Source organism: Oratosquilla oratoria, chromosome 13 (genome assembly GCF_046742065.1).
Source record: "Oratosquilla oratoria isolate Oo_2021 chromosome 13, ASM4674206v1, whole genome shotgun sequence".
Taxonomy (NCBI): Eukaryota; Metazoa; Arthropoda; class Malacostraca; order Stomatopoda; family Squillidae; genus Oratosquilla; species Oratosquilla oratoria.
In genome coordinates, this window is record NC_134789.1 from 2550201 (window position 1) to 2570406 (window position 20206).

The 20206-nt window shown below is 42.8% G+C and overlaps 1 protein-coding gene across 1 annotated transcript in view; it reads right to left on the minus strand.

Annotated features, from left to right (window-relative positions):
• Positions 1 to 1411: 1411 nt before the first annotated feature.
• Positions 1412 to 20206, minus strand: part of LOC143032295 (protein tiptop-like) — a 115834-nt gene continuing 97039 nt past the window's right edge. Inside the window, exons 3-4 of the mRNA XM_076196776.1 lie at positions 13629 to 13725; positions 1412 to 7448 (exon numbers count right to left, since the gene is read on the minus strand). Coding sequence (XP_076052891.1) covers positions 4442 to 7448; positions 13629 to 13725 — 3104 coding nt within the window. The 3' untranslated portion in view covers positions 1412 to 4441. The remainder of the gene's footprint in view (positions 7449 to 13628; positions 13726 to 20206) is intronic.

Sequence of the window (20206 nt, forward strand, 5' to 3'; positions counted from 1 at the left end):
AAGCTGCGCAGGTGAGGCGAACCCAAATGTGTAATGAAAGTGAGATGAAGGGGAGAGGGCGAGGGAATGCAGACAGAGGACAAATTCAGGAAGGTCTTGAGGCATCAGAGACCATCTGGGACGTGAGGTCTTCGTCCCTGAAGGGAACATCAAGGAGGAGGCACCGCTTCGTCAAGGAGGTACTGATTCCTGAAGAAGGTAAATACGTGAACATTCATGTGGCTGCAGATCTTGTTATTAATTGTTACGATAATCTGGAGTCAGACAAAGTGACAGATAGACGGATGGTCGAAGAGGTAAATTGCATTGTAGGAATAAGAGAAAAAATACACTAATCTTAAGGGAACAGAAGTAGGAGGGAACAAAACAAAGAGGGAGAAATAAAAAGATGATGAAAGACTATGAAAAAAGGAATACACTAATCTTAAGGGACAAGAGCCTGAAACAGGAGTAAGAAAAGGTCAGAAAAGAAAAGTTGAAAGATTATAAAAAAAAAACAGGATCAGGTCTTACAGTGCAGGAAGTGCAGATAAAGGGACGATAGAAAAAACCGAGACGATCTGAGAACGGACAGAAAAAAAAATAGCAAAGGAGAAAGAAAAATATCTAATGACATGAGCAATGAGAGAAAATAAGTACCACATACCAAGAAAGTGGATCAAATGATATGGGGATCCACTGTGTGGAGTCTGCATTATGAATGTTGGAAAGAGAGAATTATGAAAAATATTCAATTTCACTTTCATTTCCAAGTTAAAGCGAAGACAGAATTGACAAGTGGTAAAGCGAGTGGTCATGAAAGAAGGTACAGGGTATACTTAGGTGGTCGAGAAATGAACTGGCAAGCGTGTGAGGAAGAGCTGGGAGAGTAAGAGTGCGAAATATATATTGGCGAAGGAGGAAAAGCACAGAGATCTATAAAAGGGGGAACGTTGAAAGTGGAAGGAGGAGGACGAGGACGAGGACGAGGAGGAGAAGGAGGAGGAGGAGGAGGAGGAGGAGGAGGAGGAGGAGGAGAAAACAGGCGAGGAAAAGGAAGAGATGGAAAAAGGATTAGAAGGACGAGAAGGAATAGGAGGAGGAGGAGGAGGAGAAGGGGGAAGAGGAAGTGAGGAGGTGGAGGTGTAGAAGGGGTAAGAAGAGGAGGAGGAACGTGAATAGGAAGAACAGAATGAGGAGGAAGAGAAGTGGGAGAAGGAAGAGGTGGGGAGGAAGAGGTGGGGGAGAAAGAGGAGGTGGAGGAGAAAGATGAAATATAGAAAGAGGAGGAGGAGGAGATGAAGGAGGACGAGGAGAAAGAGGAGGAGGAGAAGAAGAAGAAGGTGAAGGGGGGGGAGGAGGAGGAGGAGGAGGAGGAGGAGGAGGAGGAGGAGGAGGAGGAGGAGGAGGAGGAGGAGGAGGAGGAGAGGAGGAGGAGGAGGAGGAGGAGGAGGAGGAGGAGGAGGAGGAGGAGGAGGAGGAGGAGGAGGAGGAGGAGGAGGAGGAGGAGGAGGAGGAGGAGGGCGTGAACGGACGGCAATGAGTGACGAGCGGCTAGAGCGGCCCTAAGTTGGGCCCGATGCTAAATCACAGCTGACAACCCGTGATTAGCCCCTAGTAGCGCTGCTCTACGCCAATGACCCGTCTGCCTCCTTGCCGATACCTTCCAAAGCTTTCATCTTCACGCTGGGCTTCATCACAAAGGACCTGCACACTCTGATGACTCTTTACAGGTCGGCTTCATGTCATTAGTATTACCGGTCGGCGCGTGATCCCCGGTGCTGCACCTTTGCCTCTCTGTAATTTAGCGCTGCATTAGAAGGCGGCCCAGCGGTATCCGTATCTCATTTGCATAAGAAGGCAACGATTAACCTGTGTCAATCGTAAAATCTAAATATAACGACCGACATGAAGATAAAGGCTTTGCGTGTGTGTTCTACATTGTTCCCACCTCCAGACTCCACCTACCCCTCCTCTTCTCCGTTCCACATGGCCATTACAAAACTCGAACCATAACCATCCTTCTCTTCTCTCCTCCCACTACCCTGCCATCCACTTCCATCTTCGCCTATCCTTCTTCCCCGTTCCATCCCACCGTCTATCCACCCACAGTTCGACTTGGCATGTAAGGAAAAATTCCAATGAAAAGGAGGTTACTGCATTAACAGCAAAATGAAGCACCATGAAGCTCATTATCAGGAACGGTGCGGGACGAGAACTCATTGTGTGCCCTGGCTGGGGGCGGAGTGATCGCTTGGCTGCATCTCTTGCTTTTGACTGATCTTCCTTCTCCTCCCCCAGCTTTTTACCCGCCCTCTCCTGCCCGCATCAATACTTGCACCTGCCTATGCTTTGCCTTCCCGTGGCAATTCCTTCACAACATTTTCTGGCTAAAATAAATCCTTATCAATCTGCATATCTAATTATCACAAGAGCAGCTTAATCATAAAGAACATACACAAGTCGTGAGGATTTTGTGACAGGAAGCAAGGAACCAGCACAGGTCCAAGATGGATGCGCAGACTATCTGCGCGGAGCTGCCTTTGATGCTGCCTCAGTACGCCTCAGATCATGAAACTCATTTTAGATAGGGTAGGATCTCATTAGGCCACAAAGACTGCCAACGAAAGAGAGGTGGAAAGCGTGGACGTGTCTGGCCACAGAGCTGGAATGAAAGGATACAGATGACTAAGAAGATGTGAAGAAATGACGCGCTACATCATCGTGGTGTTTTCGTGCTTGGAAAGCTCAAGTCTGCCAACGTCACAAAAGCAAGCGGACGTGGGTGACTAGCCTCGGGGCGGGAAAGGGTACACTGGATTAAGAAGCTAGATTGTGACCATATGATAACAAAACAGGCGAGGCTGGGGGAAACTGTGTTGCAGAGGGAAAGGTAAAACAATCACAAAGCGATCGGGCAAGCGGGAACTACTAAAGGTCACGGTGCGTGGGAACTTCCCTAAACAAAGTAAGGGTCTGGACGATGGTCTGGAGTATTCGTCTGGTCAGGTGATTGACGCAGTGTGGGCACAAGGAAGTCAGGGCAGAGTGTGGGTAGGAGTTTCACACTTCAAGTCTGGGGAAATGAAAGAACCGAGAGCTGGATTACACATCAGTTCCGGAAAGGGATATTAAAAAGAGGCTGAGGTGGGGAAAGTTTGGCGATAGACTTCTCAAATCCAAGGCGTGCTGCGTTCGGAGGGTCGCTCATGTGAGTGATCGCAGTGGCAACGCGGACAAGTTGTTGATCTTGAGAGCGAATGTGTTGCTGGGCGGGATGCATTCCCCTCGACTTTCAACTCACACCAGCAAGATATGGATACAGTCATGGCTCAGTGGACATGAACGCACATTTTCTTAAGGTTTTCAGTCTTTTTTTTTCATATGCATAAGTACATGGATAGTATTGTGTAAGCACTGAGATCATCATCTTAACAATGCGGCCTAGCTAAAAGTAGACCATTATAGAATGTCTTAAGGTGTCAACCTTGATAATTATATAAACAATTAACTTTGATCATCAGTAGCATAAACATTACTCTTACATTTGCTATAATAATCGAAAACTAATAACGTTGTGGAAAAATGACAGCAATCGTGAGCGGACAAGACTTTGCGACATTCCAGCTGCAATTGCATTGCAGCTGGTACAAGAGGGTCAACAACCACAGGGGCCGAGGGCCATCTGGAATAGGGGCTCCCCCCTCTCTCTCTCTCCCTCTCTTACACTCTCTTTCTCTCCCTCTCGCCCTTAGAGAAACAAAGCGTCCGAGTGGCACTTGAGGCAACACTACCACCAGCGCTGGCCACAGCTCCCATGTAACATTCACACTACACGGTTTGTACTCTGACGGGTTTTTGATTGTTGGCACGTGTCTTTTCTGCAGTGTGGGAGCTTTGGGAGGCAGCGGGTGGTGGGCAAGCGAGAAGGAAAAGAAGAGTAAGAGTAAGGACGTGGAAAAGGAACAGGGGTCAGAGGAGATGGAAGAAGATGAAATAAAGCAACCAGAGGAGAGAGGGCGATTCCCCGACATGAGGAGGACGTGGTGATGGTGGTGCGTGAGAGGTCGTCCGAGCCCCGGGGAGCGATGATATGAGAAGTGCCGTCCGTCCCTGGCGACTTCCCGGCATCACACTACACAGAACCAGTTATCACAATACCAACTAGATCATCGTCAAGCTCTCATCATGTAGTAGTAGCAATTGTTTACACTATACACTTGTGTGGCATGCCACGCGTCACTGTACAACAAGAGGGAGAGAGGGCATCTTTGGCGGGCGTGGGTGTAGGGCGGACCGCAGCAGCAGTAGCAGCAGCTAGCCAGGGTCCGCTAGGGGGTATAGCGGTGGGCACTGAGGGGTTGGAGCCCCCCAGGAAACTCGTCGATGCACCGACAGGATGCGAGGGCTTGCCGGAGATGGACTGTTCCATTAGTAACCTGTACACTGCATCCGCTAGCTGCTACTTGCTGGAAAGTTGCTTGGCCAGCTCTGTGTATTTGAGGAATTTCGAGTGCGGCGATTCTTCAACTGGCTGTGCAGGGGGTGTGGCAGGCTTCTGGGTATTTTTAGCGCCCTGCATTTTGGCTGTTGCGGGGTCCGGGATGACACCGTCCTTCACGAAGTGCATCTTCGAGAGATGGTGGCGATATGCACCCTTACTGATGAATGGAGTGTCGCAAAATGCGCACTTCATAATGCTGTCGGCCGTCACTGCGTCATTGCACGCCCATGAGAAGGCTAGAATTGCGCCGGGAGTCGCCTGAGAGCTTCCGGTGGCGCTGCTCGTTGGCGGAGGACGAGGTTGTGTCTCGGTCTTGTCGCAAAGTTTCTGCAGAGCCGCTAGAGGATGAGAGGAACTCCCTGGGCCTTCCAAGCCTCCCAGCAAAGCCGATAATCCACTAAGTCCGCTTGGAGCTGGTCCTCGACTACTGCTGCACTCGGAATGGGGTGTACCTGACCTACTACTGCCAACAGGAGAAGACGCTAGTCGACCGATTGGCGAGTCTCTTCCTGTTTCACTTTTAACAAATGAATCTTCTTCAATGCGTTCTTCTTCCTCTTTAGGTGATTTGAATACGTCTTTGAATCTAAATTCGTCCTTGACTCTTACTTCTCCCTTTGTACAAGACGGCGATTCTTTATCACTTATGTCTCCATTAGTCTCTACTGGTTCACTTTTCACCTCCTGGGTCTCGGACAACTCTTGTGACTCTGTATTGTTGGGTTCTGCTTCAGCATCGGAGAGATCGTTGCCATTTTCTAAAAGAGAAGGGTCGGGATGCAAAAACATTGGGTGCGGTCGTTCTGGGTGTAAGAGCTCTACAGATCGCTCGCTCGCGCTCTCGTCCCTCGCGATCGAGCCAGTAGAAGCGGGTCTGGAATTGGAGCGAGATCCTGGTCTTGAAGGTGACCTTGGAAAGGTATCACGTGTGTCCGAGTCAGCACCGGGACTCATCACTGAATCCGGGCCTCGTCCTGAGCTTCGATCACTGGCAGGGCCGCTAGACCCAAAAGAAGGGGGTAGGCTAATGCCTGGGGATGTGCCTGGTGGAGTCATGCCGTGCAAGCGCGAGAACGTGGCATACATACCCGCCAGTTGAGGATCCATTAGCGGCTTCGAATAATCTACGCTTTCATCTATACCAAGGCGTCGCAAGATGCTTGACCCTAAAGGTGGCCCACTTGGCTTCCCTTTGCCAGAATCAAAGCTCTTCTCGATGAGCTTTTCAATGGCATTTAAAACTGAAGGAGAATCTTTCGGCTCTTCGTCTTTGTTGCTGTCGCGACTGCGCCGGGGACTCTCCCGGATCTTCTCAGGAGTCCGTTTTCCTTCGCTGTCTGTATCCCTGCCTTGGTCTAGCTTTGTGTCTGAATCACTTTCTGGGGAGAGAAGAGCCGACTTGAGCATATTGCGACCACCACCAACACATGTTCGGATATGTTCTACGAAGAGGTGAGTTTCTATCTTTTCATTGCACTTTTCGCACGTAATGCTGCCTCCTCCTACCTTCGACTTTAAACCATCTGACGAATGTCGTAGTTCCTGTTGTGCGCGCTCTAGTTCAAGTAACTTTCGTACTGGTAAGGATTTCTTTCTTTTCTCGCGTGTCTGGCGACGTCGAGAGCCCGATTCTGTAATGGATCGCATGATATGTTCTTTGTAATGGGCGTACTTGACCATATGGCTACTAAGTTCCTTAAGAGATGCGAAAGCCTGGTCACAAACTTTGCAAGTCAGTACAGCATTCACGTGACTTTGATTGCTGGATTTCTCCTCTGGTGACTTCCAAGAAATTATTTGTTCCTGCGATATAATATTTGTGTAATGTTGGGTTTGCTGCATGTGAGTAGTCATCTCTGCCAATGACTTGAAACTTTGACCACACCACATACATTTGAGGATCTGCCGTGTTTGTTCTGCTCCTTTACCGAGCCACACGTCTTGACCTCGAACCAGTTTGCGAGGCAAAGGCATAGTTTCCTTAATGCTAGACATGAGTTCGCTCGACGAAGAACCAGAAGCAGAGGCGGATGGAGGCCTGCTGGAGATCTTGCTGGTGGAGAAATTGGGGGGAGGATATGGTGGGCATCCTCCAGGAGAGATGCCACCCATAGATGAGGTTGGTGGAATGGGTGGTGGAAGATTAACACCGCAATGTTTTGCTTCCTTCATATGTGTTGTGAGTTCGGCTAATGTACTGAAAGAAGCTTTGCACCAAACACATTTAAGTACATCCTTGGTGGCATCTTGACCTTTGTTCAGCCAGTGACTCTGCCAAGCATTAGTACGGCCTGATGATCCTATGCCCACTCTAAAGAGATCAGCAGCGACTCCTAAGCTATTTGACGGATCTCCTCCCAGCTTGCTAAGTTCACTCATACGTTCAAGAGCTTTGGATGATTCAGCAGGGCTTGGCGGTGTTGCACCCATTGATCCCATAGGGAACGGCGGTAATTTGGTACTTGTTGAATCCCCTTTGAGTTTACCATTCCAAAGAGAGAGATCAGGCTTTAAGGATGCGAATTCGGACCGAAGAGCCAAGGTCGACGCTATGTGTGGTGGAAGTGGAATACCCCATGGGTTAAGACCCTTTGCTAAATCCACTGGGGAAAGTTTTCCTCTTCCTGCTGCCTCTAATAGAGCATCAGCTGCCCTCTTCCGTGGCACAGAAAGATCCAAAGGTGAATCTCCGATGCGAAGTCCACTTGGAGAGGGAGCCTCCCCCGCAATTTTGGATGCCAGACTCTGTACATCATCTCTGAAGCCTGGAGACCGACGGACAGAAAAATCGAGAACATCTCCTTCGGAATCAGATCCTCTGGCTAGAGGCGAAGAGGGTGGGATGGGGCGAAGAACTGGTGGCGTCGACCTCGGGGAGCGAAGTGGCACAGGGGACGAAGATACGGACTCTCGTGGGGAAGCGCGAGGGGAGAACCCTTCCCGCGATGCCACGCTGCCACTGTCCCTGTGAACGTGAAAGAATGAAGTAAAATGTTAGAGAAAACGGTGGCATTCAGTCACATAGTGTGTATATAATCAAAATCTGTCAAGAAGCTACGGTAAGGTTCAATAAACAGTAAATCTACATTGGATATAGGTTTGGTTAGACAGATATTAAAGCAAAACGATGGTTTCATTAGCAAGACAACCACAGAATACTCATCTTCCTTACAATAATATATGCATGTATATATCAGTATGTTTGTGTGTTTGTGTGTGTGTGTGTGTTTGAACACGTGTGTGCACTCATCATCCACCCATCTATTTTCTTTTTAACTTAGGCATCCCTCAGTAATGACATTCCTCTTTTATCTTATCCTCTTTCAATCCACTAACAAGGTATCTTTTCTTGTTTTTTCCTTCGCACTAAACTTCTTCATATTTAGATTCATTCTCAATTTGTAGCCTTTATATACCTCCCCGAGAGATGTCGCACATCCTTGTAGTATTTCACCACTACTTCTAGTACCACATCGTCGACATGCAAGTATTCATGTTGTTTCTGACATTATGGCCATTCGAGAGCATGAGTAAGAAAGAAATGCTTCTGGTTGGAGATACAGAAAGTAGCGTACTTTCTTTATCAATACTCGACGTTTTGCATTACTTTCAAAATAGGTGAGATATCACATCCCGTATACTCTGGTGTGGTAATGTACCTATTTCTACCCTTTTCTTTCACCAGCATATAACAATTTTCACACGCAAGACCACTGGTCTAACGACCATAATACGTAATTATATTCGACATTAGTTGTTCTACTGTTACATATTAAAGAAAGAACATCTTTTTTACAGCACCTGTCTGAAGTTCATAATTAAGTTGATATTGAAGGTGTCAACATGATCATAATATACTAATTCATCCACCCTTTTTTCCATTACCTTAAAAAAGGGGTGTCCTACTGGATATCAATATGGCATTTTCTTTTTCATTTCTATTGTATTGCAAACCCCGTCCGATGCACTTTTGTCACACTATAATACCCGTACATTAGTTCTACAATATTGATAAGAGATTAGTCATGTATATGCTCTTCTACATCAACTTTCTCCTCCTGCGCAGCATTGAACTGAAGCAGGAAAAGAATGCAATCTAGTCTTAGTCCACAACAGTAAAAGTAATTGTATGTCTTACTATACCTGCATTTCCTCTTAACGCAATTAACTTTATCGAGGTTGATAATTGAGTCTTGATGGAACATCACATGCTTCTTCGACTTGCCACACGTATTGTGTGTAAACACAGTCACAGGTGTTCTCTAAGTCTATAAAAAAAAGTTGACATACAGGTCTACTCCTACATTTTTTTTTTTTTATCAAAAGATTTCTGGCTAAATGGTTACACTCGATAAGGCAAAACATTTGCAACGTTTTTACATGACTCAAGTCGGTTCCTCTCCGATTCTTGCATTCTTGCTTTAAACCTTGTTTATAGATGTGTATGATAATTCCATTCTACTACTACTCCGGAATCTCCTCCCACTACCATACTGTAATTCTCGGATCTGCTTCCAAATCATCTTTTCCAAAGGAGACTTCATGCTTCAGCAAGTTATTATTGCGTCCCGGGCTTTTATTATTCATCAGTTCTTTGATTGTTCTGAAGTTAAGACATGGTCTAAGATATGACTTTATCTTTCATTCGTGCTTCTGTGGGTTGGCTGAGTTTCTCAACTTCTGGTCTATTCAAAACACTGAAATATACCTTGCAGTAGTGATATTTTCTCATCTTGAATTGTCTGGGCCTTTATCATATGGTTATGAGCTAGATGACCTCTCTTTATTATTTATATCTAATGACAGCCTCGAAATGCATTTATGTCCATATCGTCCTCCAGTATATTTATTACAAATATTCATTTCCCTTCTGACAATCTGGTTTGAGTTTCTTTTTTCGTAAACAAATTCTGATGAGTCCGTGCTACAGTGTTGCACTATCTTGGATATATTTCTTGTATATTCCCTTGGGGCCTTTCTGCATTCCTCACCGTACATCCTATTCTTCTCTCATCAAGCCAATCGTTCCTTCAGACGCATCTGTGGTATCTTATAACTAAGATGTTCATCTTGATTTTCCTATCTTAACAATCCAAGTGCATCAGAAATAGCCCCTAAGCTGCACTTGACAATTAAACTTTTACATTTTTACTTTTTACATATATTAGAAAAAATCCTAACCTCCAGTCCATTCTTTATTATTCCTTTAGTTTTTGTAGCCTTTTTCTTGCCACCACAGAATGGTACATGTCACATTCTGCTTTTGATCAGCACCTGACAGTGTTACTGCAGTGCCCTACGGTATTCCCCGTGAATCAATGTAAAGTTGAATTTACTACATGTGCTGACATCTTACGAGACTGACGCCGGGTTCTACGAGATGAATATCGGAGAGGATCATCTAAATGCCTTCCGTTTTCAAAACCTGTCAACAGCCAGGTAAAAAGAATAACCAGAGAGAACAGTGTAAACATGTGGATGGACACCAATCCTATTTACTTAGGTACAAGGATCACCACTAAGAAAATCGGCATCTTAGAATTAAATCTTGTACATTTATTCATTTAATAGTTATTGATGTCGTAAGTCAACCACATTCATAAAGGGTAACGCGGCGCGCTTCGAGCTTGCAGTTCCTTTCCTATGTAGCACTTCGGGACGAATACCTTGTGTTCACTAATACGCATGTACCTTGTATTTCTAATATGGTGTTTACATTTTCCTTCAGAATTTACACACACATATATGTAAATACATATATGTATACACACACACACACACACACACACACACACACACACACATATATATATATATATATATATATATATATATATATATATATATATATATATATATATATATATATATATATATGTATATGTATCAGATTATTTCTAAGACCGTTGCGTAGAGGATTCGAACCTACTGCTCTGGAGCCAAGAGGCTCCCAAGTCAGTGCCTTAGCCCGCGCAGCTAACGATGGTTAAAACTCTTCCGACTAAATCTCGGAAGCCAGTAGCGCTTCGAAGTGGAAGAGTTTTAACCATCGGTACCTGAGCGGTCTAAGACACTGACTTGGGAGCCTCTTGGCGCCAGTGCAGTAGGTTCGAATTCTCTGCACAACGGTATTAAAAATTATCTGATTGATGTCGCTGTTCACTAGCGAATTACTCATATATATATATATATATATATATATATATATAGATATAGATATATATATATATATATATATATATATATATATATATATATATATATATATATATATATATATGTATATATATATATATATATATACAGGTATATATATATAGGTATATATATATATATATATATATATATATATATATGTATATATATGTATATATATATATATATATATATATATATATATATATATATATATATATATGAAAAAGGTGGAAAAAAGAGTCACGGGTCTCGTTCCGAGTTTATTCCTGACCGGTTTCGCTTGTAGCTTCTTCAGAGGAATGTTACTCTGAGAATAAAGCTGGCAGTATACATAGTGGATTGACTCCGCGTTCCCTCTTAGTGGGGGTCCGTTGGAGTTTACAATAAATTATTGTGTGAGTGCGGAAACAGTGTGTGTGAGGTGTTGTTCTATAATGTGTCGTAATGTTACATTTTATAATTTCATGAGTATGATATGACTTATGATAAACAAATAAACCATGATGTGAAATGTAACTCAAACTAACAAACCAGAAATCAAACAGTTATATGTGTGGGAATAGTATCTGAGGTGTCCTAAAATGTGGCAAATTGTCACATTTTATGATAACATGAGTATAGTGTGACCATGTTATCATAAGAAAAGCAACTCACATTAACAGAACAGAAATTAAACATTCATATGTGATATAGATTAATGTAATTTGAACAAAAGAGGGGAAAGATGGAATAAATTGAATCAATGAAATCAAACTTGGACAAAACCCCTAAAATGTGGCGAAATGTCACGTTTTATGATAATATGAGTATAGTGTGACCATGTTGTGAAAATAACAGAAATTAAACAGTTATATGAGATATAAATTAATGTAACTTAAACAAAAGAAGGAAAGGATGGAATAAATTAAATAAATTAAGTCAAACTAGGACGAAACCCCATGTTACGTTGGCGCTGTGTTGGGGTAATTTCTCACTGCTACATATTTAGCTGTGTACTTTGTCCATTTTATGTTCCCCACTTTCTGATTAATGTTAGAGTTAGTGGTTAAGTACAAGGCTTCGATAACTTTCCTCTGTCCTTTTCTCAGTCCTTTTCGTATTACTTTTGCTTGTTGTCAGTCGGGTAGGTGACCTTCTTGTTCTACATGATTCACCATCACGTTAGATAGTAGGTGGTATCGTAGGTCTGCCTTGTGTTCCTTGATCTTGTTTTCTAGACCTCTGTAGTTCTCTCCATAATATGATTTATCACAACTACCACATGGTATCTTGTAGACGATGCTGAGGTTATTTGATGTGCTTGATGTTGGTGTCACAAGCTATTTTATCCTTTTGCCAGTGTCGCTCACAACTTCCAGTCCTAGTGGACGAACTGCATCTCATAACAACCGTGAACAGTCTGAGCTTGGTACAATCAAATATTGTTTGTCCTTTCTATTTACCGGGTTTCTCCGTTGTCTGATGTCTCTTGCCTTCCGTAAGGAGGAGGATAACAAGCCCTCTGGATAGCCCAGTGTCCTGAAAGTGCTTTTTATAAGGATAATTTCATCATCAAGGAACTCCCTGCTACAGATCCTAAGAGCTCTGAGGAAAAGACCGATTACTACTCCTACTTTGGTTCTTTCGTCATGCGCACTGTAAAAGTGTAATAGGTCGTTTTTGTTAGTGGGTTTTCTGTAAACTCTAAATAGTGCTTTGCTGTCTTGTCTGATAATTTCCGTGTCCAGAGAAGGTAGGTGACCGTGTGATTCAATCTCCATAGTGAATTGAATGTTAGAGGTTATTTCATTAAGTTTGGACAAAATCTCACCAGCAGCAGCAGTCTCCGTAGGGGAGATGAGCAGGCAATCGTCTACATACGTGAACCTATGTGCTTCTTTGGGGAGAGTTTTCAAGAAATAATCCCAACACAGCGCCAACGTAACATGGGGTTTCGTCCTAGTGTGACTTAATTTATTTAATCTATTCCATCTTTCCCCTCTTTTGTTCAAATTACATTAATTTATAGCACATAACTGTTTAATTCCTGTTCTTTTCACAACGTGGTCACACTATACTCATATCATCACAAAACGTGACATTTCGCCACATTTTAGGGTTTGTCCAAGTTTGATTTAATTTATTTAATTTATTCCATCTTTCCCCTCTTTTGTTCAAATTACATTAATTTATATCACATATAAATGTTTAATTTCTGTTCTGTTAATGTGAGTTTCTTTTCACAACATGGTCACACTGTACTCATATTATCGTAAAATGTGACATTTCGACACATTTTAGGACACCTCTGACACTATTCCCACACATATAACTGTTAGATTTCTGGTTTGTTAGTTTGAGTTACATTTCACATCGTGGTTTATTGGTTAAACAAAAGTCATATCATACTCATGAGATTATAAATTGTTACATTTCGACACATTATAGAACAACACCTCACAAATACTGTTTCCACACTCACACAATAATTTATTGTAAACTCCAACAGACCCCCACCAAGAGGGAACGCGGAGTCAACCCACTAAGTATACTGCCAGCAAGCGAAACCGGTCAGGAATAAACTCGGTACGAGACCCGTGACTCTCTTTTTCCACCTTTTCCAACTTATCACAATGTCTCAACACACACACACACACACACACACACACACACACACACACACACACACACACACACACACACACACACACACACACACACACACATATATATATATATATATATATATATATATATATATATATATGTGTGTGTGTGTGTGTGTGTGTGTGTGTGTGTGTGTGTGTGTGTGTGTGTGTGTGTGTGTGTGTGTGTGTGTTTTGTGTGTGTGTGTGTGTGTGTGTGTGTGTGTGTGTGTGTGTGTGTGTGTGTGTGTGTGTGTGTGTGTGTGTGTGTTTGCTCGCGTGTCTGTAGGCCTCCATAATATTCATTCTCTTCATGCTCTTACCTGCGTCGTCTTGGGCTTGAAGAAAGCTGTGAATATCTGTCGTCCTCGCCATCAACTCCCTCAGCGCCTTCTTCAACTTTGCCTTCGCCTTCCTCCCCTGAAAAGAAAGAAAAACATGTCCCGTCAGTCCAAGGTCCTTCTAAGGGTTGGGTTATCAGTGCTACATCTAAATAAAAACGTATTCAAGTTGCCAATAAACCATATTAGTTTAAATTCTTGTGGAATATCATCATGAATACATTCGAACATGAAAGTATTCGGTCTTCCTTCATCCTTTGTCTCTCTTTTAGTGTGCACGTGTGTGTATGTGTGTGTGTGTGTGTGTGTGTGTGTGTGTGTGTGTGTGTGTGTGTGTGTGTGTGTGTGTGTGTGTGTGTGTGTGTGTGTGTGTGTGTGTGTGTGTGTGTGTGTGTGTGTGTGTGTGTGTGTGTGTGTGTGTGTGTGTGTGTGTGTAATATGTCTGCGCGTACATGCACCTCATTCCCTGCCTCACACAGCAGTGATCACAATCGACTTTAACCACTGTAGTCAAGTGTATAACCACTATCATAGCTCCTCCCATCAACACCCACAATACCACTTTTAGCGACCTTTCCTCCGCCTATTCATCCACCCAGCTAGGCCGCAACACAAGACTCTCTTCCATTCTCGTGCTATACACACATTCACAACGCTTACCTGTTTGTTTAAACTAAAGTTTACCAGCATCTGTTTTCCACACTGGTACCCATATGAAAACAAGCCCTCTTAATAGACAATATCAAATCTATGAGCTGGTGTACTATACTATACTGCTTTTAGTCCTAATTCTACTTTGAAACAACTTAGCTAAATACAAAGAAATTATCGACCTGGTGCGACGTGACATTTGGGATAATGAGGTAGGCACATGTTGTGACGTAATGTCGCGTCGTGGAGTGGCGTGGAATGGTTCACCAGGCGCGGTTTCGTCGCTGGTGCTGCGCCATTGTGTGTCAAGCATGGATGACCACTAACTCAGATCAAGACCACCATCCTTGTCAATCCCCTACCACCTAACATACCACACAGAAGACCACACTAAATGCCTTCTTAGACAGTTAGAAGCAACAAGAAATTAAAAACAAACAAATATAGCCCACAGAAAAAAACACAACCGCAAATCAGCACGACAAATCCCCCCCAAAGAAAAAATATGCCAGTTAGGTATTTTCATTTTTGGCAGAGAGCTTGGACGAATACATATCACTCTTCAAATTTATAGATCTGAACGTCCAAAAGGAATTCTTAATGGAATATGTGTGCAGATATGTATAAGAGCATGACAGGTATACGTGTGGGGAGTATGAATATGTATATATCAAGAGAAATAGCAGGGCGGTAGGTCGTAATAAATGGCTTTACAAAATATTTAATGGTACTAAGTGAAATAATAAAACCAGTTATTCCAGTTACGGTCATGATGATATTCGTGTTTGACTCTGCGTTAACAGCCGATTTAAAGATGGGATTTCTATCGAAAAGGCTTTTAGCAAAGCCGAGAGTTGTGTTTTCGTTTCTCTCGCCGCCTCTCCTTTGACTGAGTTAGATTAATCAAAGTAATCATCATGCTTTGATTTAAAGATTATTCTTCATTTCTCGACTAAGTATTTTTTTCTTTCTACTAAGTTACAATGACAGACCAAACTACAGTGCTTGATTTGAGCCTACGTTAGGTCATGGAGACTCTATAGTCGCTTTTTGGGTGTCAGTCACTTTTCTATTTCCACTTTTTTTGGCCTTGCCGGGACGTGTGGGCAAGACAAAGTGTGCCTTTATCCAGAGGGGTAATTATCTTATTATCAGCATTATTAATGGCGCAAGGTGACTCAGCTGAAACTTGTCTGTGATGGTTACATACCCACATCTTATCCACTCCCCCGTCTCCTCCCTTACACTCATCACTTAACCACTTGCATCCACCTAGTGGTTCGGTTTTGGCCCTTTTCTTCGGTATTCTTACTCCCTCGTTCGCAAACTGAATGTATTCATATCCTACTCTCTGTCTATATCTTTCTCAAAGGAAATTATCATGAAAAAATATCATAGCCCCAGACACTTCCCCTTAGTAACTCTTCACCATGTGTGTGTGTGTGTGTGTGTGTGTGTGTGTGTGTGTGTGTGTGTGTGTGTGTGTGTGTGTGTGTGTGTGTGTGTGTGTGTGTGTGTGTGTGTATACCGGCATATGTATATGTATATATATATGTATATATATATATATATATATATGCATATATATATAAATATATATATATAAATATATATATATATATGTATATATATATATATATGTGTGTGTGTGTGTATATATATATATATATATATATATATATGTATATATACACACATATATATATTATATATATATATATATATATATATATATATATATACATGTATATGTATACGGAGACAAATAAATATACATACAATCTTAGCTTATGTAAAATATTGGAGTAAAACTATAACAAATGTCAGGTCTGGTCCGAAGACCATATGCCATCCCCTAGGGGCTGCACCACCAGGTGAGATGAAGATGATGACGGGTGGCAAAGACGGGTAGTGGGGAGAGGATTCTCTCCGAAGTCTAGCTCAATGGATAAACAACTAAGACTCGTTTCACAAGTATGGACTTTTCGCCGTGAACCGTCCACGACACGACGTCGGGCTCTCAAATAGCTATTAGAGTTAAGGACGCTTACACACGTAGTCGTGGTCGTGATAAGAGAAAGCTTCTATAGGCACCTATGGATATTGAAAGAACGACGTCGTGTCATGTACGGCCCACGGCGATTAGTCGATACGTGTGAAACGAGCCTAAAGTTCACTGGTTCCACCCACTACAGTGGTTTACGATATAGATTTTATTCTAAGGCCAGGCGATTCCATTCAACCTATCCTCTGAGCTGCGTTCATGTTGTTATTTTCAATGAAGATCACCACAAGAATACTATTCAGTAATTACAGAATAGAATGAGTTACGTTAACCAAAAAACGCTTACCTGCGGCCGAGACCATCACATTTGCACTTTTGTGCCAAGATAGTCGAAGCAATGAAAGCTAATGGGAAGGAACCGATGTCCACGTCTTGAAGAGAAAGGGAATCTCAAAATACAAACACTTCATTTACATTCCAGTCGATCTTATCCACCCTTCTATTACTAACTTGACCGCCTGACCCAACCAGTCTCCTCGCAAAGTCAGCCTTTCGAAGATCTCTTTACCATCTTCACCGCCATCTTCTGGACTTCCACCAAGACTTCTTCCGTCTTGCAAGACCCTAATGCCCTTCCCTGGAGAGATCGCCAGCGCAGAACATCCCACCTTTGAGTTACCTTTACTGTTACCTGGATGCTTAAAAGTATTAAGAGGACCTAAAAATCCAGTATCTAATATTATTCTCGAGGGCCTGAAACGAGCCATCTCGGTGGCGAAATTACCAATTGGTCTCATGCTAAGCACCTTCTTCTTCAGACACTACCCACACTCTATATTATGTTTATGGTGAGGAAATCCATTAGAACAGGAAATTATATAGCATAAATTCTTTTTTATAAACCTACAACTGTTTATTATTTTTTTTCATAATTTCGAAACGGTCCTCTTAGCGATATTAAAGAAAAACCTTGGGTCGTTTTCTTTCATTTCATAAACTCGCCGCATAAAAAAGAAGACAATGAAGACACTCCTTAAAGTGAATTTACAGGTTGCGCGAAACACATCGCGCGTGTTCAAAAAAGAAAAAAATATAGCCACTTAGTCTATATCAGGGATCTTGGGCATATATGCAACTGAGATTGAATTGTCATATTCTTCCTCGACTGTTTTCTGTGATGATTGATCTCGTTTTTGGCGTCAAGGAAAACAGGAACGAGCTGTTATCACTGCCACCACGGAATCCTTTGAATTCGTATTCATTTACTCCATTTCCTCCTTACCATAACAGGAATCTCATTCCCATTTTCATATACCCAGGTGTGTGTGTATGTATGTACGCGCTCGCGGAAATGTACTTGTGTGCACGCAACACGTGTGCATGTATGCGTGCTTGTGTGTGTGTGTGTGTGTGTGTGTGTGTGTGTGTGTGTGTGTGTGTGTGTGTGTGTGTGTGTGTGTGTGTGTGTGTGTGTGTGTGTGTGTGTGTGTGTGTGTGTGTGTGTGTGTGTGTGTGTGTGTGTGTGTGTGTGTGTGTGTGTGTGTGTTTGTTCGTTTTCTCTCCTTTTGACATGTCCGCGGCGAAGGAGCGCATCGCGGGATCTCGGTTGGGCGACGTTTCCCCTCCCCAGGCGTTGTTGAGGCAATCCAGGAGATCCCTATCCATGCTTTATAGTCCCGTCGCCACGGCATCTCGTAAATGTCATCGTCGCACTCCCGTGTTCTTCATCCTGTTCTTTCACCGTTCTTCGATAACATTTGCATCGGTGCAGTTCTTTTTACGGGCTCAGTTTGTGAACTGACGCGGCGTTATTATGTTCCCCCAAATTTGAGTCATATTTCCTTGAAGAGGAAAGTGAATTTATGAAGATGATGTGATGACCTGTTTTCTTTGGTTTTATCTATTTATTTTTTTTACATATCGAGTCTTGAATTATGATTCTTTGCTAAAGAGCTTAATGAAGAAGCCCTCACCATCTCCGACCCATTCAGGACGGAAATATAGTGACATAAACTGTCAAAGGAGGGTTAGGAGTCAAAGAAAAAAACAAAACAAAAAAAAACGGACAGATAAAGACGGGAGACAGAGGGCAGAGGACAGGAGAAGAACGACACGAGGTGGACTGAGAGGAGGGAGAAAGAAGACAGCAGGTAGAGCAGGTCTGTGGATGGCAGCCGAGGCTTTCATTAGTGGAAGTAAGGCGAGGTCGCGCAACAATAAGCCAAATGTGAACCCACCCCAGGGGAACACTAAACTCCGACCTCTGCTCACAAATACCCGCCAAATGAACCGAAAACCCACTGCTTCGGGTTCTCTTCCACCTCTCCTCCCACCGCTCCTCCTGGATCTCGGTCTTTCTCGATCTTGCGCTGCCAGATCTTTGCTCCCCCCCCCCTCTACTCCCTCTATATCTCCCTCTCCTCTCCACCCCCCTCACTACCACCCAACATCAACAGATTCCTGAGCTGTCGTTTCTGCAGCTCGGTCCGGGAACGCCGTTCCTACTACCTGTGTGCTGCTGCAGATGAAAGGTGCCCGAAGTACCTCCACTAATTCTTCCTTTGGTATTCGAACGCGTCTACTGAGGCACAGGTTCTTTGACGGCTGCAGCACTATGACTGGCAGGTAGTGCTCGTTACCGCTCAGAGATCTGGCTTGTTCCTGGAGCATGTATCGGCTTCCGGAGGACATCATTCGTAGGACTTTTTTTGCAAAGAAATATTGTATACCAATCCATATAACGACTTACTCTTCAAACTGTCCCCAAGCTCCTATCCAAGTCGTCACTGGTTAGGCATGTAATGCTAATAGTAATGTTACTTAAAGTAATAAGAATTTTAACGGTAATCAAAATGAACAATAATAACAAATATGATGATACTAAGAAGAAGAAGAAGAAGAAGAAGAAGAAGAAGAAGAAGAAGGAGGAGGAGGAGGAGGAGAAGGAGAAAAAGAAATAACAAATAATTTATTATTAATGGCAATAATACCAGTAGCGACGGGGGTGACAATAATAATTCCAGTAATTACAATATATGACGATAATTCCCGTATGGGATATTGGCTGCACAAATTGTACGGCCTAAAAGGGGGTTTTAGTGACTCCCCTACGGGCCAGAGTCACGAGGCATTAATACTGGAGAATATCGACTACGGTGATGGTAACGAACGTTGACGGTAACGGTAACGATACTGCCAATGGTAATGGTAATGGCGGCTGTGACCATGATAACAACAAAAAAATATATCTAACTTTAACAACAATAGTAACAATAGCAATAAGACTAATGGTAACTCTATAACGTCATTAGTAACTATGATGGTAATGGTAACGATTAGTGTATTGGTAATAAAACCTATAATAAAATTTTTGCTGAGCAGAACCTGCAGACTCAGATATGCCAGTCAGCAAAGGTCAGACATCTCGTGGGAGTATCAGAACACCTCTGTCACTTGACAAGAAAATCATGTAAATTTACAAATTTCATTGTCGCGTTTGTGTGGTTTACTGACGTCATTCATGAAGAGCATATCGTAAATTCTGTTTTTAAGGATTATGAAGATAAACGCTTGAATGAGTTACTATAGTGGGGTAGAGTCACAATAAGACAATGATTATTGAGTATTGTTTAAATCCTTGCAAAACATCACCACTGTACCCGTCTTGTTATATTGCATTGAAATCGTCACTATGAACCGTCTCTTATCAATTTTTTAACCCCATTATTACAGCATCCAAGGATGGAATCCCTAGTAGTTGCTGAAAATAATTACTAAATACTCTTTAGAGCAGGGTGTCGCAATTTCTAAATTAGTTGCTATCAAGCCGTTTCAGGTAGCGGGGGTGAGGTATAGCCTTTGGCCTAAAATCCATGGATTCTGTAGATATGACATCTGGGAAGGG